This window comes from Antedon bifida, chromosome 4 (genome assembly GCF_963402885.1).
Source record: "Antedon bifida chromosome 4, ecAntBifi1.1, whole genome shotgun sequence".
Lineage (NCBI taxonomy): Eukaryota > Metazoa > Echinodermata > Crinoidea > Comatulida > Antedonidae > Antedon > Antedon bifida.
This window is the reverse complement of record NC_136229.1, coordinates 21,175,766-21,201,802: the sequence shown is the minus strand read 5'-3', so window position 1 is coordinate 21,201,802 and position 26,037 is coordinate 21,175,766. Positions and strand designations below refer to the sequence as shown.

General features: G+C 31.8%; 3 protein-coding genes across 3 annotated transcripts; 1 reads left to right on the top strand and 2 right to left on the bottom strand.

Annotated features, from left to right (window-relative positions):
* Nucleotides 1-39: 39 nt before the first annotated feature.
* Nucleotides 40-3,221, bottom strand: LOC144839744 (vezatin-like). Its single transcript, XM_078695215.1, has 3 exons — nucleotides 3,123-3,221; nucleotides 768-2,702; nucleotides 40-586 (listed from the first exon to the last, which is right to left on the bottom strand). Exons 2-3 carry the CDS (start codon nucleotides 2,671-2,673, stop codon nucleotides 270-272), a joined length of 2,223 nt encoding a protein of 740 aa, XP_078551341.1. The 5' UTR covers nucleotides 2,674-2,702; nucleotides 3,123-3,221; the 3' UTR covers nucleotides 40-269.
* A 69-nt stretch (nucleotides 3,222-3,290) lies between these two features.
* On the top strand, nucleotides 3,291-20,342 carry LOC144839747 (regulator of G-protein signaling 6-like). Its single transcript, XM_078695221.1, has 14 exons — nucleotides 3,291-3,447; nucleotides 7,465-7,561; nucleotides 8,206-8,418; nucleotides 9,437-9,501; nucleotides 9,720-9,796; nucleotides 10,049-10,130; nucleotides 10,243-10,341; nucleotides 12,134-12,195; nucleotides 13,529-13,642; nucleotides 14,396-14,599; nucleotides 15,068-15,286; nucleotides 15,577-15,771; nucleotides 15,986-16,048; nucleotides 17,159-20,342. The coding sequence occupies exons 1-14, from the start codon at nucleotides 3,400-3,402 to the stop codon at nucleotides 17,319-17,321; spliced, it is 1,701 nt and encodes a 566-aa protein (XP_078551347.1). The 5' UTR covers nucleotides 3,291-3,399; the 3' UTR covers nucleotides 17,322-20,342.
* On the bottom strand, nucleotides 20,142-24,734 carry LOC144839750 (protein-lysine N-methyltransferase EEF2KMT-like). The gene is made up of 8 exons (XM_078695224.1): nucleotides 24,638-24,734; nucleotides 24,223-24,282; nucleotides 23,985-24,065; nucleotides 21,945-22,052; nucleotides 21,657-21,790; nucleotides 21,225-21,553; nucleotides 20,784-20,921; nucleotides 20,142-20,599 (listed from the first exon to the last, which is right to left on the bottom strand). The coding sequence occupies exons 1-8, from the start codon at nucleotides 24,725-24,727 to the stop codon at nucleotides 20,496-20,498; spliced, it is 1,044 nt and encodes a 347-aa protein (XP_078551350.1). The 5' UTR covers nucleotides 24,728-24,734; the 3' UTR covers nucleotides 20,142-20,495.
* Between the last annotated feature and the right edge of the window lie 1,303 nt (nucleotides 24,735-26,037).

Below are 26,037 nucleotides of genomic sequence, written 5' to 3'. Positions count from 1 at the left end.
AAATATCGATTTTAAATTGTTAATTGTAAACAATCTGTTTTCATTCTTAAACTTTGTCTATATTGTAAATAATTACTGTTAAAATAGTAAAAGACATTCCGCTTAACTGAAAGTTTCAACTGTAAATTCTGTACATATGCAAGTTTTATTTGTAATTAAATAAAATAAACATGCTTGTATAATGTTAACTATATTGTTGTACACATTTTTCAGTTATTTCAAAAAGGCTGTTTCTTTAAGTTTTGTATTGAACTATTTTTATAATTAATTTATTCTGTTTCATCCGCTTCTGAATCTGATCCAAATATCTCCTCTTCTTGATGAAAATGACTAGACATTGTCGCAGCCTGGGATGCAAGACTAGCCATGCCCCACAATCCACCAAACTGTGGTGCTGGTGAATTCGTTAACTGGTCACTGTTGTCATTTGAATCAATGTAGGAATTTGTAAACGTTTGTTGAATTTTGTCGTCAGTTAAGTTAGTGTCTGTCTCCTCAGTGTCTTGTTTTGATTCTTCTTTTTGAAATGGATCACACATTTCTAAACTGTCCACAGTTTTCTTGTCTTGGCTAAAGTCCCCCTGACCTGTAATATTAAAAGATAGGAATACATTACCTGACAGTAAAGGCAATAGTACATGAAAACAAAATATTTTACATTACCTTACCTTACCTTTACAATAAAAGGAAGACAATTTTTTACAATGTATTGATATGTACAACAACAACAAAATACAAAGCCAACACTTGTCATATACCGGTATTACCTTCTCTATCTCCTGGAACATCTCCATAGCTTCGCATTCCCTGGGTTTCCACTGTATTTTGGATATCACCATCAGAATTGATTATGTTAGTTTTGCCATCTCTACCCTTTTGTTTAAGTTCTTCTCTTACTGCCATTCGTCCTGGCAAGACTGATCTCAATTCTACAAGGAGCTGCAATGATGCTTGCCGTTCCTTACGCTGCTTCTCGGTTTCTTCCTGGTACAAGTGTCTATTGGAAGATTTATCCGGATCATTCTCATCAGGATCAGTGTAAGCCTCAAATGTCTCATCATCAAATCTAATCTCATTATCCTTCAAACCAAATAACTGGATTGGTTCTTGCAATGGCTTTTCTAATTGGTCACCAGGAAAATCTGATATAGGAATGTCTGGTACTTTTTCTCTGTCAGTGAATAATCTATTCACTTCTGTTTCCACCTCTTGATAGCAAACCAATGAAGCTTTTAACTCTGGATTGACTGTTTCCAAAAGGGAGCTCAATTCTGTGATACCTTCAGAATGATCACTAGAATGGCGTTTATCTTGATTAAGTGACTCGCATTTTACTTGCAAGGCGTGGATACGCTCTGCGGCAACCTGCAAGTGCAGATACAAGCTATGAGCTGCTGTCCAGATCTCTCCATATTGCCCCTTTGAATGAGATTCCAGTATGCTTCTATTACAAACTCCATTATCATAATTGGCACTGGCAGCACCAATTTTATGTGTTTCACTTATTCTATCAAGATCGTAAAGATTTTTGATAGTGTCCGACTGTAATGATTTTGTGACTTTTTCTAAAATTGGAAAAATATCATAGAAATTTGTTTCATTTATGTCCCATGCTTTTGAACAAAGTGATAAACCAATGCGACGAATGAACTCTGACCTCTGAACTGTCATTGTCTGCCAAACAATTTTGATGGCAGATAATGAGAAATTATCTGAAGCTTTGGACAATTCTTGGTGATCTTGTTCTGACCAGTTACTTCTGACAAGTTGCATAAGATTCCCTTCGAACCCTAGATCCTCAATTGAAACATTTGCAATGTAGTTACAAACATTATCAACCTCTGATTGCAACCTGACTTGTTGTAGAAGCTGTCTTGTGCCATCTCGATAAGATAAAAATTGACACAAACATGCTTTAAAAACTGCTACTCTCAATTGCTGGAATTGTCTTTGAGATTGACCAAGCAACGAACTATTCTCCAATTTCATCAATGGGACTTTGTGCGAAACAATTGTAAAGCCCCTGGCAATGAGTTCAGCTTCTTGGATATTTCTTAATGATTTCCGAATACAACTATTCATATTTTCCATCAGGCTTAGTTGCCTTGTAAATGATTTAGTGAAAAGTTTTCGTTTATTATCATAGTAGAGTGTAATAATAAACGAATACAAGTGACCAATTCCAATTAAAGTACAGGATGTTAAACAAATTGCTGTAACTATCAATTTTGATGTTATAATATTTGTTAAAGAGTTTTGTAAAAGAAACCACAGACAAGCTATAGATCCAAAAATAGCAGAATTGGCAATGATTAAAACTTTGGAAGCAGATTTTCGTTGATTATTGTCTTTTCTCTCTTCTTGCAATCCATATGACAGCAGCCACTGGTGATCTCCAGGCATCAGTACTTTTGAGTTCAAGATTGAGAATCTCGTAACAAGATTCAATGAATATGGTGGTGGTAACTTTGGAAGGATAAATGATTTGATGTTCTTTAAACACATTCTCAGGGATAACAAAACTTGTAAAAATGGACTCTTAGTCTTAGATTGTTTTCCTGCATGAGTAGACTTGGAATAAGAGGAGCTCTCAAAATTCCCAACCATTCCAACATCCTTGAGATATTGATGGAGAGGTGAATTCTCAAACACTACATCATCGTCTTCTTCCATAATTTCTATCACCAAGATCGGTAGTAGACCTGAAAAGACAAATAGATTAGTCTAGGCCTAGATAGAAATGGCATGCGCAATTTGTTTGTTACTGATATACGATGAAGTAGGCCTAGGCATATTTTTTTCTAATTTACAGACGGTCGAACCATACTAAATAGAAAAATCCAAACCCGGTTAACCATGCTATTGTATCTACCACCCCAACCCAATATTATGATATATTAGGCCAAACAATTCAATCAGTCAAGTGGGCCATATGGAGGGTGCCTTCCAGAACCACGTTTTCCCCCTTTCTCTCCCCATCAGACCAGGTTTCACGGGCCTAACAATTATTTTGTGTCTTTATTCCCGTTATTTAATATTTCAAAGCACCTTATATACTTCTATATTACTAATTTATCAATATAATATTATTGTACTAATAAACATTTTAAATAAAAACACACAAGAAAAGATAATTCGGTCAAATTCTTCCTTCCACACACACAGAATCTTCCACTTTTCAACCCTCTTTTTAATTATACAGGCTGAGAACGGCGCCCTCAATAAACAGAACTGACATGAGTCTTTCTGTCTTGTGTCAAAGATAGTGTGCTGTGTGTGATCGGCCTAGGAAGGCTGAGTCTGTTTGTGCTGTCATAAAAATATCATTTCAATTATGTGCCTATCATAAGCTTTTGAGTTGTAACTGGCTTCACATTATGAGATTATATTCAATACATAATGGATTTAGAACAAGACTACACGCCAAAACCTTTGGTTTTTGGGAAGGTAAGCTAAATAAACGGCTCCATCCATCATGATTGATAAATAAAGGCAAGCAGCTCATCACACAGAGGAGAGGAGGTGTCAGTGATTGAGAGATCATAAACCCCACAAGTGTTTGATAGCTGTGGTTTCAAGGCTAGATTGATATTATAAATATTGATTGTTATTGAATTTTTACTGTACAGCATACAGTAATTAGCTGTGATTTACTGATAGATGCCTTGGTAACACCATTAATGTTAATTGTTATCTTTTCATGTTTTTTGTTTTAATTTCAATTATTAATTTACACAGTTTATTTTATTTTCTATATTTTATCTTGCCTGCTTCATTGTCAAATATGTCAGATTGGCAGGAAATGTTTTACACTTCCACCAACATGTTTCCGCATCCATCATAACAAAATTATCGGTTATTTTTTTAAACAATTGTCAAATAAAAAAAATTAAGTGAGCATGATAAGACATTACAGAATAACCAAATGCCCAATCACAACGCAACGATTTGTCAAAGGTTTAAAATTATCGTATTTATCCGATAATTATCTGATTTGAATTAGATAATTATCAGTTCATTTTGAATCGGTTAAACCCTATTTCTGCAAAAAACTTTATAGGTTACTTAATGGTTAATTTTTGTCTGCGGAAACACGGACTTAAAATTATTATTGTATATAGAACATAATTCATAAAATTTACAGGCTCATTTTGCAGTCAAATACACCTTTTTAAAGCTCTGTATTCTAAATTTTCACTTATGATAAATTTTTAAGTCATTAATTGTCATATTTTTTATTTTATTATTTATTGAATACCGTAAATTAAGCCACCAAATACTGCCAGTATTTATGCTATTAATTATTATTGGTGTCATCTATTAGTATTACCATATTTGTTCAGAATCTAGACACTATGTCTCGACTCTTGTTAGAGTATTTTACTATCATCTTTCTTTTCAGTATTATTAATCAGCAAATGTAGTACCTGTAGACTAGCATCAGTTTTTTTTTTAATTAAAGAAAAATAATAAATTTTAAGATAGTAGAAATTGGATTATCCCTATCCAATATATTTTATGGTAACTTACAGAGATATAATTACTTATTGAAAATTATTTCTTTCCTGTACTAGAATATCATCAGTTTTTATTTTAATTAAAGGAAAGGTAATTTTAAGATGGTAGAAATCTGATTTATCTACAGTCATACATAATGTACACAGTTGGTAACCCTTACAATACAGTAGTTAGGACATAAACAAGAAATATTTCTTACAAAAAATGCCGCTCGACATTTTTGACTAACAGTTGTAATCATTTTCTTTCTTCAGATATAATGATTTATTATATATCAATTATTTTTGTTTAACAATCAGTAGTAAACATTTTGTGTAAATATAGTCTGGCCTACTGTACTGAACAAAAATACAATCAATAGGCGAGAATTCAAAATTGTTGAGTACTCCAAATTAATACATGAAATATGCTCTTAAGATACAGTATAATAATTGTTTTCTGCGCATGTGCACATAAATTTGTGTTTTATGATATAGCCAAAGATGACCCTTACAAATATGAAGCATTATTAGTTTTGAATTTATAATAAAGAGTAAAAGTAAGTTGTACAGAGAAAAATGTCCATTTCCTTTATACTGTACACATCTGTTGTTGTTTTTTCTTTCCCCATCATTATTGTATTTCTAATTAAGTAATGCTTGTTTAAATACAATAGGTCACCAGTTCTCATAAAATTTTATTGAAAAATCTATCATACAAAGTAAGTTCTAATGATCAAATCTATGTTGTATTTTTAAAATTTCAAATCTTGTATCCAGGAATAATAATTTAATTAACAGACTTTTATTGCTTTTTGGAACAGAAGTTCAACACACTTATTCAGGTTTTTGAGTGTTTTTTCCCTAACTATTATTTTAATTTTATATACTTTGTATAATATTAGGCATTTTATATCACTTAAAACCTGGATTAAATTAAATTTTTATTAAATTTTTGTATATTATTGAAAACTTTTCTCTGACGATTGATAGTATGCAATATAATGAATGAGTAAAAATATTGATCTAGATTTAACCAAGGCAGATGAGTTAAATAGATATGTTGTCTAGTATAAAATAGTACCATAGACCTTTTACCACCCAGTAGATAGAACTATTGAATGGCACATGATACAAAATTAACCAATCAGATGTAAGTATACACTGAGGTGTGTAAAACCTAAATGGTCATTATTGTTGGTTACAGACTTCCAGCAGGTTGTTTACGTAACCTGTATTTCATAATTGTGGCCATTTTCTTAATTGTCATTTTAGAGTTTGTGTTTGACAGACATACAGATTGATATTAATATTATTTATAGATAATTGCGTTATAATTCAATTTTATCATTATTAAAATATTATTAATTTATCTGTTGTATCTATTAATTTTATAATGATGACATCGCAGTTTGATGTCGACACAGATACACAATAAGTGAAATGCCAGAGAATAGACAACAAAATGCATGCTATTTAAAGTTAGTTTTAAATTAATTTAATATAATATCACTGGTAAAATTACTTGCACCTAATTAAATTTAACTAACAATTAAATTTACAAAAATTATGTAGAGAAGTCTAGGGATAAATTTAAAAAAGGGTGGGTGGTAAAAAATAACAGTACATTCGGTCTTGGGTATGTGTTAAAATTACGTTGAGTGGAAAGCAAAAATAAGTTTTAGCCTGGGTATAGAGAAGAGAGAAGATTCACCTCTGCCCCAGCACAATTATCTATCCATGCATACTGCAGTATTTTTAGCATTCCACTCCATGTCGACAATATATCATCATCAGTACTTTAATAATAATCGTGTTTCCATGACAAGCTTAATTTAAAACCATGAATATTAAATGTTTGTATAGTATCATATTTCAGACTACTTGCTTTACCTTTTCTTGATTGCACATCTTCAGAATTTGTTTTAATACATGAATAGATAGACTATCCTTGCACTGTATAATTACAGTATAGTACATATATAAAAAATTAAGAAGGCTAGAGTACGAACTGTATATTAATAGATTGTTTGCTTTTATTAATATTAATAATAATGAGAAAAAAATAAAAATAAAACGGCACAGCAATATGAATAAATTTATGTGTATCTAGGGTGATGCATTAATATTCACCATTTTTATTGATTATTTTTCCATTATGATTGATTTAAATAATAAAATACTATATTAGCTATTATTAAAAGAATAGGCTAGTACTATAGTGTGGTGCAGAGAGTTTTAAAGAGGAGATTAACCAATTTTGAGTTACTGTACAGTTAGTATTACAGTATTATAATAAATATAGATTGTTATAATAAAGAGCTTTCACTTTTCAGATTGTAACAACCTATGACCTATGTATTGTTTTCTGGACCACGCAAAAAGATGAATAGAGGAATTCATGACCTAACTAGTTCCTTGGGTTGTCCAGGGAAGAGACCCTGGGTTGTTGCAAATAGTATAGTTCTGGGGCTATTATTATCATTTTAGATTTTATCTGGCAATCGGAACACAATAACAATATTAGATTGGTATGTTGATGAAGAACCTATTATCTTCATGGCACTGTATGATTAATCATTGTCATTAAAAAGTAAGAATTAGGCAACATAATTAGTCAAATTAAGTACATTGCATTGATTGTAAATTTGTAATTATTTCTACTCTGTCCTTGATATCATTTTTGCCTCACAACTCTGAAATAAACCTGTGTATTGTGCTACTGTAATTAATATTAAATTTAAACATAAAATATGAAACGACAAGTTGTCATTCCAATATCAGTTACTGTAATGCAACAGTACTGATACTATCTTTCCTCAATGTTCAATTTTCTCTCAATTTTAGTCATACAGTAAGAGATCAGTGTATTGTAAACACAAAGTTTACATCATTTCATTGTCAAATTTACTGAAAGCTATAGTAACAAAAATGTATTTTATGTATCACTTTTTTGTTTTCTTTTTAGATGGAAAACTTAATAACCGATATGCAGAATGTTGAAAATGGAGTTCCAGTTGGAAGCCAGAAGACTTTCCTCTCAGTTGTCCCCAGTGCTTTCACAGGTACTGTATACAGTACAGAAGGTTTATTGAGACAAGGGGGAGAAGGGGAGAGAATTGTTTTTTTTTGGAATAGGTGTATTGCTGTTGGGAATGATAGTATAACTGATAATAACAAACAGAGTATTGTAAGGTATGCATGGGCTTGTACCCACATGAATGTGTGGTTACAAGATGATTCCAATGTCTTGGAGGGGTGTTCAAAGTTGTCTTACTTTTTAAGTTACCTTGGATGTTCTCCCCTCTTCTATGGGAAAAAGGCCTATATTGGTTTATCCAGGTAAGCATTGCTGATGGGAATGATAGTAATAACTGACAAAGTAATATAAGTTAAGCATGGGCTTGTACCCACATAAATGTGTGGCTTATAGGACTATTCCAATGTCTTGGAGAGGTGTTCTTCCCTCTTACAGAAAAAGGGCCATGTTGGTTTATCCAGGTAAGCATAGACTACCAACACCCCCTTGGTTTGTGTAAACCTAATATTGATGTGATTGAGAATTTAGAAATAAAGGGTTCATGCTGATGAGGAAATGGATTTGGTGATAATTGAGTGGAATTTCAGATGAGAGATAAAAAGGAAAAATCAATAACATGAGAGGAGGCATCAATGTCATAGTATGTAAAAGTCATGTTTTTGTTTTAAGGTTATGATTTTATTGAATGGTTAATGGAAAGATTAGGAACACAGGATTGTACAGAATCTCTCCATCTTGCCAATCTTTTATGTCAGTATGGTTACATATTTCCTGTTCAAGAAATGAAAACGCTCGTTGTTCGAGATGATGGAACGCTCTACCGATTTCAAAGTCCATATTTTTGGCCTTCGCAAAACAGAAACCCTGACAGCACAGATTATGGTAAGATTATTAATTTTATTAATTGTAGAAAAAAGCATTGATAGTAGTTTATAAACTTTATTTCAGAATAAAAACTGGAACTGGTGACCAAAATCAACATTTGAATAAAACAAGAAATTATGAATTTTCAAAACCTAATCTGTGTACCAGTATAAACACTTATCTGTGTGTCCAATCCTAAAAACAACATGGGATAATAATATTATATGTAGTGGTTTGATTTATTGCTGGTAATATAATATTACAATGAAGAATTATTGTTACTGTACTTTGACAAAGAAGAAACTTTGCCAATAGGATTAATTACACTATAGAACATCAAAGACTACAAATATAGCAAACTGCTGTAGAGCATAAAACACATCTGCACTTGCACACATGATTTATTTGTTTGTAACACTATACAATAAAACAAAGAAAAACTGTTGTTGTTTCTTGACCTTACTCAGAACAAGCTTAGCTAAAACTGTCATCTCAATGTTTGACATTATTATTATACATATTACATAATTCATACTGTAGATTACAAAGCAATAGACTCATCATACTATAGTTTATTTATAACATTGCCAAGACAACCCTAAAACATTTTACTTCGGCAGTGTTAAACATTCTGATTAAAGTAAGCTTACCAGACCAACAATAACACACCTTTGTAGTTATTAACGTAACAAATAAATTTGATTTTAATAATCTTCAACCTTGGGACTTTTGTGCTGGTTTATTCTAGCATGTTTGTACTGTTGATCAGATATTAAATAATGAGGATGATGTACAGTTGGCAGCAATTTGAATAAACAAATGTTGATTTGAAATTGTTCGCCTATAACAACACCTTAAAAAATCTGTAGTGATAATTGACAGTTCTATAAAAACAACTAAGCATATAAACGCTCTTTATTAAATAGCAGAAAAACACTGGTGGTAATATTGTGTGGTTAAAAACACAATAGGATCATCATAGTCTTTTAAAATATTAAGGTAACAGGTTAACGATGTTATTATTGTTTATTTATAGCTGTCTATCTTGCAAAAAGAAATTTGAGCAATAAACAAAAACACAGCCTTGAAGAATACGAAGTTGTAAGTGTATTCATTATAACATTCACCTAGTATATGTACACCTTAATATTAACACTGCCCTAAAGATGCCACAATAACATAGGTCTAGATTATTAATAATAATATATCTGGCTATGTATCTTTACAAAGACTCATAGGACAGGCTTCAGTGGCATTCTTACAGTGTTTGATGATGTACAGGTATGCTAAAATTTGAAAACATTTTTACTTTTACATAGAGTGCTCTTACAAAGCTGAAACAAATGCTAAGTCATAAATGGGAGTTTGTATTACTTCAAGCCCAAGAACAAATAAGGTACGCCGATAAACCTGTTTTTGTGCAAAAGATCATTTAGATCTCTAGTGGTCTTAGTGAGTACATAACTTAATGATAGACACAGTTGCCATTTATGTTATATTTTGGACGATTCATTATTCAACACTGGTGCTATTTTACAGATGATTAAAATAGAATTATATCAACTTCCAAGGAAAATAATCAATGATGCATTCTTTTCATTTATGTGAAGAAAAAAATTAGTTTATCTGTTTTATTAAATTTTTTTAGGATTGCAAAACAAAGGAAAAAAACTGACCGATTAATTTTGGACAGTCAAGAACGTGCATTTTGGAGAGTTCATCGGCCCCCTGTAAGTCCAGTCATTATTTTCAATGTTATTGTCTTGTATTATACAGTCTATAGATTCCTCTGTTTGCCTAAGATTATCACAATAATATTGTTTTGCTTTTTGTAATCTTTAGCCAGGGCAAATAAACTGTTTAGAAAATGGAATCAGGGGAGCCTACACACTAAGAATAGCATGTCCACGCAAGAACACGGTTGAGAGATATAAAAAGCAGGTAAAGCAGCATATTCACCGAGGTCTATGGCCGTGTTTCCGCAGCTAAATAAAAAATTATTGGTTAATTTTTTAACCAATCAAAGGTTAAAAATTATCGCTTTTATTTGATAATTATCTGATTTTCGATTTGCGATAATTATCGGTTAATTCAACACTGTTTTTTGACAAGCCGTTTGTTAGTTAATTTTTATCGATTAATTTTTGGCTGCATAAACATGGCCTATGAATGCACTATCTATATTTGTTATGTAATATATATGCTGCCCCTTCGTCTGTTTCACAGCATAGTGCTCTGATGTCCCTATAAGATGCGCTTTCTCTTTTAACGGACTAGCATGTCTGAATACTGTAGAGGTTTTCCAAAAGAAAGCTTCTACAGTAAATTCAAAGACTTTAGTGTCAACTGCTCCAAAGCTTATGTAAGCAACGCCTATATTTGTAGTATTATTTAATTTATAGTTTTTATCATGTGATTGCGTGGTTGATTGTCGTTTCAAAGAGGTCGCAGATAATCATTTTGATTGAACAATAATAATGGCACGCTGACATTGCACAAAAATGCTTTTATTGATCAATTATTTTCTCAGTAATGAAATAATTGTTTTTATTTATTGTAATTATGAACATAGTAGCATAGTGCATTTAACGGTGATTTTCTCATACCAGACACCATTTTACGCTTCATTGCTCATGCTTATTCATATTTGTTGTTGTCATGGTGATAATTACATCTTTGAATGATCCATGACAGAGCCACTCCTACCTTGATTACATTTTGTGGATGCGTTGCCTTGACGACGTAAATTTGTATTGAGTTGTAATTGGTGTTATAACCATGCTCGTCCTAATAAGCAAACTGATAAGAAAATGTAATTTTAATAGCAAATAAATTCTTGTGATGCTAATATAGATAGTCATTTGTCTTACTGATAATGCTATGTACTGTATACTTGATACTATCAAGCTGTATGTATAGATTCTTTACAAATCACATTCAATGCAAATTATTTACAGGGGCAGATCTAGCTAAAATGAAATTATGAACTACTATTTGATTATCTATTTTTGACAGATTTTTAGTATTATATGTTAGTGCTCCTCTATTTAAAAATCCTGGATATGTCCCTCATTTACTTCATACAGTAATACTATAAGTACAGTGTTACTGATGTTTTGATAATAAAAGACCACAATTTAGATGACTGAAATTTGAAAAACCACTATGAGGGCGTGTGGCGCAGTGTGTTGGACATTGGACTACTGATCGTGAGACCGAGGTTCGAATCCAACTCTCGCCTCATTGCTTGTATCCGTAGGCAAGATACTTTACTTACGTTTGCCTCTCTCCACCCAAGTGTATAAATGGGTACCCGGTTAGATTAAGACACAACTTTGCGCTGATTACTAACTGCAATATGGGAGTATGTTTCCATACGTGTTTGATCCAAAATGACTGGGATAATAATGTCAGTAGCGCAGTGAGCGTCTTTCTTAGACGGATACTTGCGCTTTACAAATTTCCATTATTATTATTTCTTATGTTTAAGGTTATTATATTTAGTTCTGCATTTTCTCGGCGTTTTATATAATTCTATCATTTTATATTCAAATAACATATATATGTTTTGTATTTATCGACTTTTATTAATGTTACACTGTTGGACATAAAATGAAATAAAATAAAAATCAATAGTTTGAAAATAATTGATTTTACTCTTTACAGTAGATATTACAGTTGTATATCATGATTATTTGAATAATATGATAACTCATCATCTTTCCTTTTTTAGATTTGTTTTTTAAATATGTTACTATCAAGGTCGAAGATCAAACTGTCTAAGGCAATACCAAGGTAAAAGCAGGCAACAATTATATGGTTACTAAAAACTTCATTCTTTGATCCAGACTCAATGTAAACTTTATTTTTACTAAGCTTGCATTCATATGACATATTTCAAGAATGTTGATGAACTACTAAATGAATATTTATTTTTTGCATATCTTTGTAATCTTTAATTGGAAATCATATATGTTATTTTTACTAGCTATTTTGAGTTTGGAAAGAAATAATAGTACTACTGTATTTAAAATATATTTTTTGAATGATCAGTGAAAGTATATGATGTTGTAGAATAGCATCAGCAGGTTATATGCCCAACCCATTTCCTTAATAATCATTGGAAGGTAAACAATAATTTGTTTAGAGCAGCCTTTACATCAGGTTATGCCCAATCCTTTTCCTTAATGATCACCGCAAAATAACAGTAAAGTTTTGTTTTGAATGAACAAAACGTATGCTCAAACTAGCAGGTGTTTTTTTTATCAGCAGATCCTGTATAAACCGACAAATATTACATTTTACAGAAACAACAAGGAAATTAAAGCTCTGTCTCTGTCAAACTAGTTTGACCAAAAAAAGTGTGAAGTGCATTAATATATGGTAGTGATATGCCCACATATGGTAGTGATATGACATCATCATCATCACATTTTGTTGTCACATAAAGTTTGATTGTGTAGACAGAGACTTTCATTGTTTGTTACTTTCATACTATAAAGCTTCACAAAATTAACTTTGTGAACAACAACATACCAACCAATTTTGTTTTTGATTTATTATAGAGTATCCCGGTGCTGACGTCACGACGGTAGGTGGCGCTGCGTGGTTGCTAGCGCAACCAAAAATGCGTTCAACCTGCCTGAGTGACTCCAAGGTCACCAATGGTTTGAAATAGGCTTATTGAAGTAGTCATTTTAAAACTTAATAATTTTCAATAAAAATAAACTAAAATTTCAAAAGATCACTAAATATTTGTTTTTAATAATCAATTTATTCTTCAACTACAGTTTAAGTTTAAAAAAATCAAGCTAAGATACATAATTTGATAGAAATACAGATCTATACTGTTTATCAACATAGTAGCGTTGAACGCATTTTTTGGTTGGCTAGCAACCGTGCAACGCCCTCTATCGTTGTGACGTCACACCGTGATACTCTATAGACATCCCACAAATTAATGAATATACATTGAATTATTACAATTTTTTATTAATAATTTATTTATATTAATGAATTAACATGTCTTAGGAAGGGTACATAAATTGCTAGTTTAAAGCAAAGTAATTATCTATATGTCAATACTCCTTTGTGCCAATGATGAAGAAATAATCTTTTTTTCTTGTAGTTCTGTCAAATGGTGTACACAGTACATGGATCATGATCCTTTAATATCAGGAGCTCAGCCATCTAATCCCTGGATTAGTGATGATCCCACAATGTGGATATTAAACAATGTATTGTAAGTAAAAATACTAGAAAAAATGATATAAAAAATATATTGCAATTATAGATGAATGTATTATCTACATTATCTGGATTAGCGATGATTCCGCTATGTGAATATTAAATAATGTATTGTAAGTAAAAATACTAGAAAAAATAATATAAAAAATATATTGCAATTATAGATGAATGTATTATCTACATTATCTGGATTAGCGATGATTCCGCTATGTGAATATTAAATAATGTATTGTAAGTAAAAATACTAGAAAAAATAATATAAAAAATATATTGCAATTATAGATGAATGTATTATCTGCATTATCTGGATTAGACAATGTCTTACTTGAAATTTTGCAAAGTATAATGTATAAAACTTTGTCTACACTATCAAACTTTATGTGACAACAAAAAAATGTGATGTGCCCATATATGGACATGATGATGTAATATTACTACCATATTTGGGCACATCACACTTTTTGTCAAACTAGTTTGATAGTGTAGACAAAGCTTATTATTGTAATTTTAGAAGAAATTACTGTAAATTCTATAAATATGATTTTATACTTTGTTTATAATCTGGTTAATACTTGCCTTGCTTAGCCTAAATGGTCCTACACACACAACACAATAATAGCGGGTGGTGCATGTGGTGTTTAGTAGGAATGATGCCTGAAATGGTAGATAACCCTTTAATCCAGTCAAATGAAAGAATTAATAAATTTATATATATATATAATATATATATGTTTCTTTTTAATGACAGAGTTGATATCCCTACGGAACGACGAGTGTTGAGGTGGTCAATCAGTCTTTGTGATCTACTACAAGATGCGACTGGTCGACATCATTTTGAACTTTTTCTGAAGAAAGAGTTCAGTCAAGAGAACATTCGATTTTGGAATGCTTTTGAGGAGTTAAAATATGCACCACAATCAATGGTTGCAGAGAAAGTGAAGGAAATATATGAGTAAGCCGTTATCTTTTTCACAAATAAAAAAGATACTTGTATAGATACCTGTCGATACCCCTAGAGTAGGGGTCACATTAAGGGAAATGTCCCCTTAATAGGGGTCACATTCAGGAAAATGTCCCCTTAGTAGGGGCGTTCCCAGAATTGAGGTGGGTCGTAGTGTTACCCTACATTTGTTTATGAGAAAGTGTTCCTGAAGGTTCTTGTGTATATTGTATGCGTTATTTAATACCAGTGGAGTTGTAGCTTGGTGGTTAACATTCTTGCCTTCCAATCCCAAGATCCAGGGTTCAACCCTGACCTAGTGCCAGGGTTGTAACTCACAACTCTCTCAACTCCACTCCCTAAGCCTCAAATGAGACTTTATAAGCACGATAAATTATAAAATAGTTTATCCATCCGCCGTTGGATGCGTATGAAATAAAACAATTTTTTTTAAACGCCCAAATTTTCTTTTCTTTACAGAGAATTTCTGGCTCCATGTGCTCCTTGTGAAATCAATGTTGACAGGCAAACAGTTCAACTAACAAATCAGTCACTGAAGAAGCCAAACAGATTCTCCTTTGAAGCTGCACAGAAGCATATATTCATCCTAATGAAGAAAGATAGCTACCCACGATTTTTGAAGTCAGAAGCATACAAAAACTTGCTTGCTATGTCTTCACAATGCAGTGGGAAAAAAAAGTAATTTTCGCTATTTTTTCAATTTTTAAATGTCACATACTTATTGTTAGACATAGACATAAAATTGATACATTCACCTCTTCCAATACACTGTTGGGCTGAATGTGGTTTTGATTATGGTAAAAATAATTTTGAACCATTTACACCTGATGAAAAGCCTTGTTTTGGGGGAGTTTTCAGCTTTCATTATCCATTATTGTGAGAATCCACTTTAAGAATTAAATATATTGTTTAAAAGTTTGCGTGGCGAGCAGAGGTTTGTGATACACATGTAACATTATATTTTACAGATTGTTTGGACGGTTCCGTCCCAAAATAACCCCAGTGGGAACCAAAAGGCGTGGAAGTAGTGGCAGTACTGAAAGTGACAGTGAACCAAATGGTGACATGCTTGTACATTCATTAAGTACGGGTAACCTGACAGATACAAACCATGCTTTGTACATGCAACAACGGAAGGAGGATGGTGTGAAGAACATGACAAGGTATTAATATCTTTTTTATTTCAGACAAAATGCTAGACCACTTTTACCCTCTTGATATGCCTTAAAGCAACCCTGAGAAAGTAAAAAAGAAAGCCTTTGTGGCCTAGCCCATTACAGCCTAGAAAAATTATATTTTACTTTAATAAATTTGATTTTTCTTGTAAGTAATGTTGTTGTCAGTAAATTTGTTAGCAAGATGTGATATTTTTCACAGCTGGTTTCATCGTAAGGCCGCATCAACCAAATCATATTCACCAATATCGGTCAGAAATCCAAGGTAACAATCCTCAATTGACATTGACTGATTTGTTTTAACCTCACCAAGCTTTACTGTTAGAGACACTGGCATAACAATTTAAACAAAATTAACATTTCCTTTGAAAGTTACTGTACAGTCAGCTTGCCCAAAACTGAAAACCAGAATATTTTAAAGTAAAAAGTGCATTCAGAAAATCAGAAATTTGGGCCTGCCTGACTGTAATCATGGCTTTTCATGAAAAATAGCAAAGAAATATACCATTTTGGTTTGTAGCTTAACAGGTGTACTAACAAAGTCTTCATGACAAGATAACATAACAAAATAACATATAAGAAGGGTTACAATATATCATAAAGCTCCGTCTACACTATCAAACTAGTTTTACAAAAAAACTGATGCCCAAATATGATAGGGATATGCCCAAATATGGTAGTGATATGACATCATCATGTCCATATATGGGCACATCACATTTTGTTGTCACATAAAGTTTGATAGTGTAGACAGAGCTTAATACTGTATATAACTACTTTGTATATGTATTATGTTGTACACTATATTGTACACTGCATTGAACACTAACCCTTATATTTTAATTAATTCATTATACAACTGATACTGATGTATGTATTCAATGCTGGCATGATCACCTTTGCTTCATTTAATTGAAATGTTTTCTTCATTTGGTTTACTAATTGTAATATTTATTAATATCATAATTCCTAAAATTATTAGTAATAATTCAAATATTTTATTTTACATTTACGGCAGATTTCTAGATATTACTTTAAATTCGCCAACTGCTTTATTCCTTCATACTTTTTCTAAGTTTGACTTCAATTTTCCGAATTTGCTAACCACCATTTCTGTCTTAAATAGTTTTTGCATGTTGAAACAAAATACCATAAAGTTTCTAATAATCACCCTCAGTGGGTATATCATTTTTAATTATATTTTTACGGTGAGTTACTATTAGAGTATGCAGTTCATAATAGTAAGCTTAACATAAATAATAACCGTGTTGGTTACTATTTAAGAGTGGAGGTTACTATTTATGTAATTGTATATCAATAGATTCATCCTCTCCACATGTTTCTGACCAGATTCTAATGTTTTTTGTATTCGTAGATTTCAATCACTGCAACCAATCAAACCAAGCAAGGACAATTATTTAAAGCCAAACTACCCCCTCAACGTACCAGATGGCAACGACGTCATCAACACCAAACTGTCAGAAAAACATTTGATACCAAAGAAGAGCTTGATTACTCCATGGGAGGATGAAGCATGATTGTCTTATCATTAGTATTATTAAAGGTTGAAGAATGAGTATAAACAAATGCATGCGGTAACACGCCACAGAATTAGTTCTAAAAAATATACTTGAGAATCTAATGGCCGTATTCACCATTCACACTTAGGCTAAAAACGTTTACCCTTAAAATTTAAATAATTTAATTTAAGGGAAGTACTTTTAATATTTATTGAGTTAAGTGAAATACTCAAGGAAAACTTGGCTACTGCAACAGTTACACATTCAAGTTTGTGAGGAAGCATATACCGGCAAATAATTTTGGTTAACATGTGCTCCTGTAACAAGAACCAACTGGTGATATCGCATGCCTTTGTTTATTATACAGTAGTAGTATTATAGATATGCTTTCACTCATGCATATCTAACTATAGTCTTTCATTAGGTGGTGAGAGTTTGTCATAGGTAAACATTTTCAATGGCAGATTAAAAAAATTTAACTAAATAGGGAAAATGGTGAAGTAGTCAAGTACTATGCACATACAAACTCTTGCTATCTTTAAACCATATAAAATGCAAGGTTCACATGTGCGCATATAACGAGTTGGTTCACATGTGCAAATATAACAAGTTGGTTCACATGTGCGCATATAACAGGTTGTTCACATGTGCACATATAACAGGTTGTTCACATGTGCTCTATAACAGGTTGTTTCACATGTGTGCATATAACAGGTTGGTTCACATGTGCGCATATAACAGGTTGGTTCACATGTGCGCCTATAACAGGTTGGTTGACATGTGCGCATGTAACAGGTTGGTTCACATGTGCGCAGGTAACAGGTTGGTTCACATGTGCGCATATAACAGGTTGGTTCACATGTGCGCATATAACAGGTTGGTTCACATGTGCGCATATAACAGGTTGGTTCACATGTGCGCATATAACCAGTTGGTGCACATGTGCACATATAACAAGTTGGTTCACATGTGCGTCTATAACAGGTTGGTTCACATGTGCGCCTATAACAGGTTGGTTCACATGTGCGCATGTATTCGGTTGGTTCACATGTGCGCATATAACAGTTGGTTCACATCGCTTAATTCATACATTTGACTGCCTGTACAGATATACAGCCTGTTGCTTTAACTGGAATTTTAACTGCATTATGATAAAAAATATAGTGTAAAAAGTGAACAATATAGCAAACTTTATATAATAACAATATAACAGTATAATACATTTAGAATGGAATAATTATTATACTTTGTATGACAAAATTCTCAGGTCATAGGCTAATTATTGGAGAATGGCAATTTTGTTATTGAATTTATTTATTTTGCAATTTCCTCTCGAATAGTGCAGCTTGAACCTCTTTTGAATTGTGTGCTGATTGTAATTAAATGATGGTGCAATATCTCGACATCAAAATCTGCTGTATTCTATATTCAGCTGCCTGCAGTATGTGTGCTTTCGTATATTATTTAAACACTTTTATCCACCTTATATTTTATGTGTTTGTCATTTTTAAATGTACTTTTTATTACACTACTATTTATTAATTAATATTTTTCTTTTGTTATTTTAACCATTCCACCTCATATTTTATGTGTTTGTCATTTTTTTTAATTGAATTTTATTATTATGTCATTTTAACATTTTTCAATTAATTTTACATTCCAATGTAATGTCTGGTGTTCAAATATCTCACTGTGATGGGAACATATTCTTTATATATATACATTTAATGCAAAATATAATATAAAGTAGTTTTATATATTATTTCTGCAGCAAGTTGCTGGAAGTAGTAGGCCTAAGCAACAACTAAGTGATGCATAGTAGGCAGTTATGTACATACTGCAGCAAGTTAGAATTACTGCAGCAGTAATAGTGCCTTAGTAGCAAATATAATAATTATATAAATGTTATGATTTAAACAAAAAAATCAATACTAGGTTAATAATTTGTTATTGGTGATTTTAAGTTGGACAGCAATTATTTACTCTCAATAGAAGAATTGGAGAACCCCTTTTCTGTGACGCCCCTATTAAGGTGAAACAAACAAGAGGTACCCCAATTCAAGGAACACCACTATTATGTAAAACTTTGGTTTCTGAAGGTGTCCCATTAATAGGGATTCTACTGTAGTGTTTCTACTATATTGAATATGTTATATAATGTAACATTTGACAGATCGCCAATTCAGACAGCGTCGTCAGGAGAAATTTAAACATGTTTAATTTTCTCCCGACAACCTAAAAACTATGCTATCTCAAGATGACATGTCTTGTCTGGATTCAACTCAGACAGCACTGACGAGTCTAGGCGTTTCATTGAGCCACGTCGTACGATGCTGTCTAAATTGACCTTTAGGCAGCTACATTGAGTGTTAGAGAGTAGGAACTTTTCTAGTCGTTTAATTATCGATAGACCTCCTTCAGGTTTGCTTTTAAATCACTAAAGCTCTGTCTACACTATCAAACTTTATCTGACCAAAAAATGTGATGTGCCCATATATGGACATGATGACACTACCATATTTGAGCATATCACTACCATATTTGGACACTTTTTTTGTCAAACTAGTTTGATAGTGTAGACAGAGCTTAAGGCCCTTTATTTAAAAAATAGTTTATATTGCTTCGTGTTTTATATATACTGTAAATATATTGTATACATTTGTTACATTCATGTACAGTACTGTAATATACATTTATTAATAAAACAATAGATACACAGTACTGTATTCTATTACATAAACATAAATAATACACATTCACTAATACAACTAATGTCATTTACAACGTATTTATTAACTTACATTTAATTCATTTATAAGTCTGCAAATTCAGAAGGAACCAACTGGTACTAATAGTAACCCACCTTATAAGTCAATCTATAATGATAACCCACTATTCTATAACCCACTCTAAAAAACAATCAAGAACAATAACCCAGGGTTACAATTAGAAGATTTACGGTATTATTATGTATTATACAGGGAATAACAGTTTTGGGATTTTCTTAATCAAATAGGCTATAAATATGGTAAAGCACTATAAAAATAATATTAATACTGAGTAACTTCCAATTACTATATTAAGTTATGTAATTATTTTACATTTTATATTGTTGTGTTTATCATTATGAAAAGAACACTATTTGACATGTATTATCATTAAGTCAATTTTCTCCCAATTTTTGTCATTACATCATTGACTCGATAGTTTCAGTAATTTAATAGCAACATCTTTATTATAATAAAACACTGGTGTTGGTACATTCTTTACCTCCTGCCAACAAATAGATTTTGTATCTGAAAAGAAAAAGAACATCATTATTTACCCAACAACAAATTAAGTGTGCATACAACAACACATCATAACTCAGTTTTTTTTACTTATATGAACAATAGTCAAACCAGTAATCAATAGTTAATATATAATAATGTATTTTACCTTTATTAATAACTTATTTAATTATGGTAGTAATAAACTCACCTAAAACATCAAGGAATTTGCTGAATGTTGTATCATTTCTAATTGTTGACGAGACATATGCGACTGAAGATGATGATGACAATAGAGATGAGAGAACCTTTACAAGTGGTTCAAGTAACCGGTCATCATAAACTACATCTAATATTACAACAGGGAAGTTAGTTAAAGTAACTATTGACGGAAATAACAACAAACAACAGACGACTCCAGCTACTTTATACTACTACTGTACTACACTATCAAACTTTATGTGACAACAAAATGTGATGTGCCCTTATACGGACACGATGATGTCATATCACTACCATATTTGGGCATGTCACACATTTTTTGTCAAACTAGCTTGATAGTGTAGACTGAGCTTTACTGCAGTACAATTGACGGATATAATGAGTAAACAACAAAGAAGGAGCTACTTTTACGAGTTACTGCAGTACTTACCAGAAGCTAATATCACATCTGACCCTAAATCTTTCACTTCCTGTTCGGTGAACTCTTCCCAATCCAAGTGTTTAATACGTGTTATGCTGCCATCAGTATCTGAAAACTCGCAATATGAGTTGTCATCGTTTTCTGTTTTACCACATTTTTGTTTGTTACAATAATCGTTTTCACTGGATGATTCTTGCACAGTGTTTAATGTTACATTTTTCCTCAGTGTTCTTAGTACATTTTCATGACAGTCGGTAAATGTGTAGGTTGATGGGCAACAGAATTTACTGATGACTAGACCGGTTAATCCAAGACCACTTCCCAATTCTAAAACATGTCTAAAAATATCATATAAATTAACCAAAACACTATTTGTTTTCTTTGCTTCCAATAAAAACAAGGTACATGTAAAATTTTTCTTAATATTTCTTTGGGACTTACTTATCTTTTAGTATTTGTTTATTTTCTATTGCCCATTCTGTGAGATACTTGGCTGCCTGCCAAGTGCACAGGCCTGTTGTCCCATGGGATATCATTTGAGTTGATTCCTGTAATGTAATACACTCATCTGGTGACTGAAAAAAAAAGGTTGTTAGATATTATATATTATATTGTTATAGATTTTGATTTGGAATCCACACTGCCAGTTAGTCATGTGTGCTGTAGTGAGGCAACAACTATTAATATATTTAATTGCATTGAGGGTATAAGAAATTAATGAAAACTTACTATAAAGTAGGTCTTGTAACAGACTTCGCTGACCTCATTTGACCTTCCAATGAGCATTGTATATGATTCATAAAGTTCATCACAGATTTCAAAGTTATTTTCTTCACACTAAAATATAGATGTGTTGATAAGTTAAAACTGTGTCAATATATTCAACTACTGTACAACAATGGATGATGAACAGGAGTTGGTTACCAATGGTAGTGTATAATATTTTGAGGTATCTTTTGATTGTTAAAGGAAGTGAGTTCTACAGTATCAATGTGTACAGGTCAAAATATATTTAAATAGCAGTTTGGCTTGAAATTTGTAAACATTTAATAATGTATATTTTTTAAATGTTTTATCACAAACTCTCTATGAATCTATATAAAACTAGACATGAAACTCGTCACTTTGACGAGTTAGTTATCCGCACCACGACAAACGCCACGTGCACGTCATACATTGGAATATTGCACACAGATAAAGATTATGGCATTATGACAAGAACTGAAGAATATGACATGCTGTTAGTGCTGAATTTTGTGTCATATAGTATATACATGCAAACAGTATAAGCTGTATACATATTACATACAGTGTAGAATAGGTGAAATTACGGGACCCGCCATTTATTCCAATTTTTAACATGGCGACGGTATCAAAATGAAACACTTAGATAGCAATTTCAGAAGGAAATTATCTCAGGAACAACATATTAACGTGTAGAAGAAATTTGAATACGTAAAATATAGATGCGCACCCTTTTAAATGTGATGAACTATTACGCAAAATATGAAAATACGACTTTTTTTATTCAACTGGCCATATGATGACGTCACAACATCCGATTGGCAAAATGTTTACATGAATTCGTATCTACAATCCAATAGCTTCCAGAAAACGTTTTAATCGTGATTATCACATTTTATTCTTACGAGCTATTACAGATTAAAATTTACTGTAAAGATGAAATTAATGACCCACGTAATTAAAATTTGTAGGCATGATGACGTCATAAAAATTAAAATATTTTTATCTCATGCTAAAGAAAGTTGATTGACCTACACAATATATAAATGTAGGAGAAAAAGGAATACAGATAAGCGCGATGCGCTCCATTGAATGTGATGAGCAATAACGAAAGAGACAAAAATCCTATATTTTACATTCGTGTGGCCATACGATGACGTCACAATGTTTTTTTAGCCTTATTGATGCATGATCCGATATCTACAACTCATCAACTTCTAGATTTTGTAATAAAAATAAACGGTTAACGGTTTACTTTAGAAACTATGACTGTTTAAAAAAAGACATAATTTTGACGATTTTTTAAGCTTTTTCATAAAAAACGCGCACGAATTGTCTAATTCAACGTGTTCGTATGGCGTTATTTAAACTGGAAAAGGTCTAAATTGTTTTCAAAATCACTGGGAAAGGCTTGAAAAATATAATTCAAGAGAAAAAAATATGTTTTCAACGCTATGTGCGCACCGCGCGCATAAAAAATTGCGCGCCCGTGGGAATTTTTGACATGCTCAAAATGACAAGAAACGCGTAAAAAGTTGATTAGAAATTAATTTTGCGCATTTTGAAATTTTAAATGCGCGTGCGCGCGTAACTTCTTGTCAAACATGCCATTTTTAATCCGTAGAAAGTTTGCCCCTGATATGACTTAAATTTTGTCAAAGTGTCAATACTAAATGACTTTTGGTTTTTAATCTATGATCAATCATTGAAATTCATAAAATTGCGCATAAGTCACGTTGCGCAACTATGACGTCATTCAAAAATAGGAGGTGCACAACTTCACGTAAATGCCCATATGTTGTCAAAGTTATGAAATGTTATGTTTACACATTTTAGAGGAACACGACTCACAAAAAGGAAGGAAGGAAAGAAGAATAATACAGAAAAAAAATATTGATCTCATACAATTACAAGGAGTTATCCGCTTGGTATACCAAGCGGATAACTAATAATTTTGTTTTGATTGAAAAGTATAATAAAGCAACAACCTTTCCTAACCTAACCTTTCATGATCACAAACTTTACCTTTTTCAGAATTGCTTTCACAAAACACTGTTGGTAAGATAATGACGGTGGAAACTGTTGACAGAGGATACTACTAACAGTCTGGAAAAAAATTTAAAAATAATAGTGTTTGAAAAATCTCATCCATATGTGAATTTGCACCTTTTGTGAGTAATGCCAATGGCAGCACAACCACGTCAAAACAAATTTGAGTTCAGAAATATATGTAGTGTTTAAACAAAAGCAGTTCATTCCTAACCATGTTTAATAGATCAGCTTGCTCTTCCAAGGTTTCAAAAATAAAATGCCCCTCATCATCCTGAAAAAATAATTTTAAAATAAATTGATTTTAAATTTGATTTAATTTACATAATCAAAAATAAAAATATTATTTATAGAATTATCACTGTAATGTTCTAATCCATTGTTCAATAATGCAGATTTACAACGTATTTAGGTCCTTCGTGGAGGTATAAAACTGGGTCCTCTTGTCCACATACACATCTGACATCATCACCACCACGACCTTCGTTGCTAAATTCAACTCAGTCAGGCATACGATACCACTTAATATAGCCTAGAAATTATCACTGCTATTGTATGTATCTTATGTTCTTAAAGTAGCATCATTTAATACACTATATAAGAGTTGATATTATAGACACAGACACTACCTGAAATTTAAGATCTTTTATTAAAATAACGCTAAAAAACTGTGTTTTTATAGTGTACAAACTTGCACACGTTGTCTTTTCACTTGCCATGCTGCGATACGCTCTAGTGATTTCTAAAGTAAATATTATAATACCGCCCTCTATAGTTTAACGCGACTACGTACGTGCGGTTGGTCTGTCTGTCGGTCTTTTTTTTTTTTAATAATTTTCTTTTTAATTATGATATATACACTTATGGAGAACGGCCATATAAATCAACGCCTATTAATCAATGATAATTTACTATTTTGAGAATGTTATACTGAGCTCCATGATAGTTACTAACTAGTCCTAGTTTTTAATAGATTATGTAATACCAAACCGATTTCTTTTTATCAATTCTGATATCTTCGAATCATATTTTAATATATGGATTTTTTTTATTTTTAACCGATTCCAGAAGTATCGAGTCTGGTGACAAGTCTTCTTCACGACACTTTAATTAAATTAACAGACTTGCAAAGATCGTGTTAACCATCCATAAGGACTACTGCGTACTTATTCAAGCATGTCCATTCTTGGGAATGGTAATGTGGTTTCTCTGCGCTGCTCGTCAATGAACAGCCGAAATCCAGGGTATTTTATTATAATCTATTGTTCTTTATCATAAAACAATTATTTCGTGTCCACAAAGCATAACGCGATGGATTTAGTGATAACAAAACTGAATTTATACAATACTCTTTATTATGACTCCTGTATATTTCGTTTACTAACAATAACAACGATCAGTTGCTTTGTGTGTACCGCCTGGTCTAATTATGTTTCATCTATTCAATATCGGAAATATCCAGGCATTCATCCAGGTACCGTGCATCGTGCATGCATCGTACTAATATTAATATTAATAATTTTTTCATTAACCAATTTAACATTAGTGTATTGTATGCCTTAATTATGTTTTGTTCAATATTCAACAATATATCGGAAAACGGCATATTAAGGAACAGTGCATATGATCTGCTTCTGAGTATGTATATAATAATAATGAAGTGAAATGGTACAAATAATTTCATGAATATATAACACATTTTTATCTTTCACCGAATGAAAGTAAGTGTAGCCTACTATTTCACTCATAAACATAGTTGATAGGCCTACTATTTAAGTACACATGCTCACATTTAAAATCTATTTTTAGATATTCATTTTAAATAATAAAAAATTAAAAGTTCTGAAATCCATACCTGAACTTAAATTTAATAACTCATTAATTAATTTCTAATTACATTTCACATAAGGGCTATCTTGCCTTATTATTTTGAAATAACATTATTTCACATACCTAAACAGGATCCATACCTGAAATGAAATATAATGACTCATTAATTTATTTCTAATTACATTTCACAGCCTGTCAT

Bases quoted from the DNA above. Each gene is read 5' to 3' on its own strand.
- LOC144839744 (XM_078695215.1), bottom strand. From the start codon at position 2,673: ATGGAAGAAGACGATGATGTAGTGTTTGAGAATTCACCTCTCCATCAA. The intron at 587-767 runs GTAATACCGGTA...TTAATATTACAG, and splicing joins TGTTCCAGGAGATAGAGAAG to GTCAGGGGGACTTTAGCCAA.
- LOC144839747 (XM_078695221.1), top strand. From the start codon at position 3,400: ATGGATTTAGAACAAGACTACACGCCAAAACCTTTGGTTTTTGGGAAG. The intron at 10,342-12,133 runs GTAAAGCAGCAT...TTCCTTTTTTAG, and splicing joins TTGAGAGATATAAAAAGCAG to ATTTGTTTTTTAAATATGTT. The intron at 13,643-14,395 runs GTAAGTAAAAAT...TTTTAATGACAG, and splicing joins TGGATATTAAACAATGTATT to AGTTGATATCCCTACGGAAC.
- LOC144839750 (XM_078695224.1), bottom strand. From the start codon at position 24,727: ATGGCAAGTGAAAAGACAACGTGTGCAAGTTTGTACACTATAAAAACA. The intron at 24,283-24,637 runs GTAGTGTCTGTG...TTATTTTTTCAG, and splicing joins TAAAAGATCTTAAATTTCAG to GATGATGAGGGGCATTTTAT. The intron at 20,922-21,224 runs GTAAGTACTGCA...TTGTAATATTAG, and splicing joins AGATGTGATATTAGCTTCTG to ATGTAGTTTATGATGACCGG.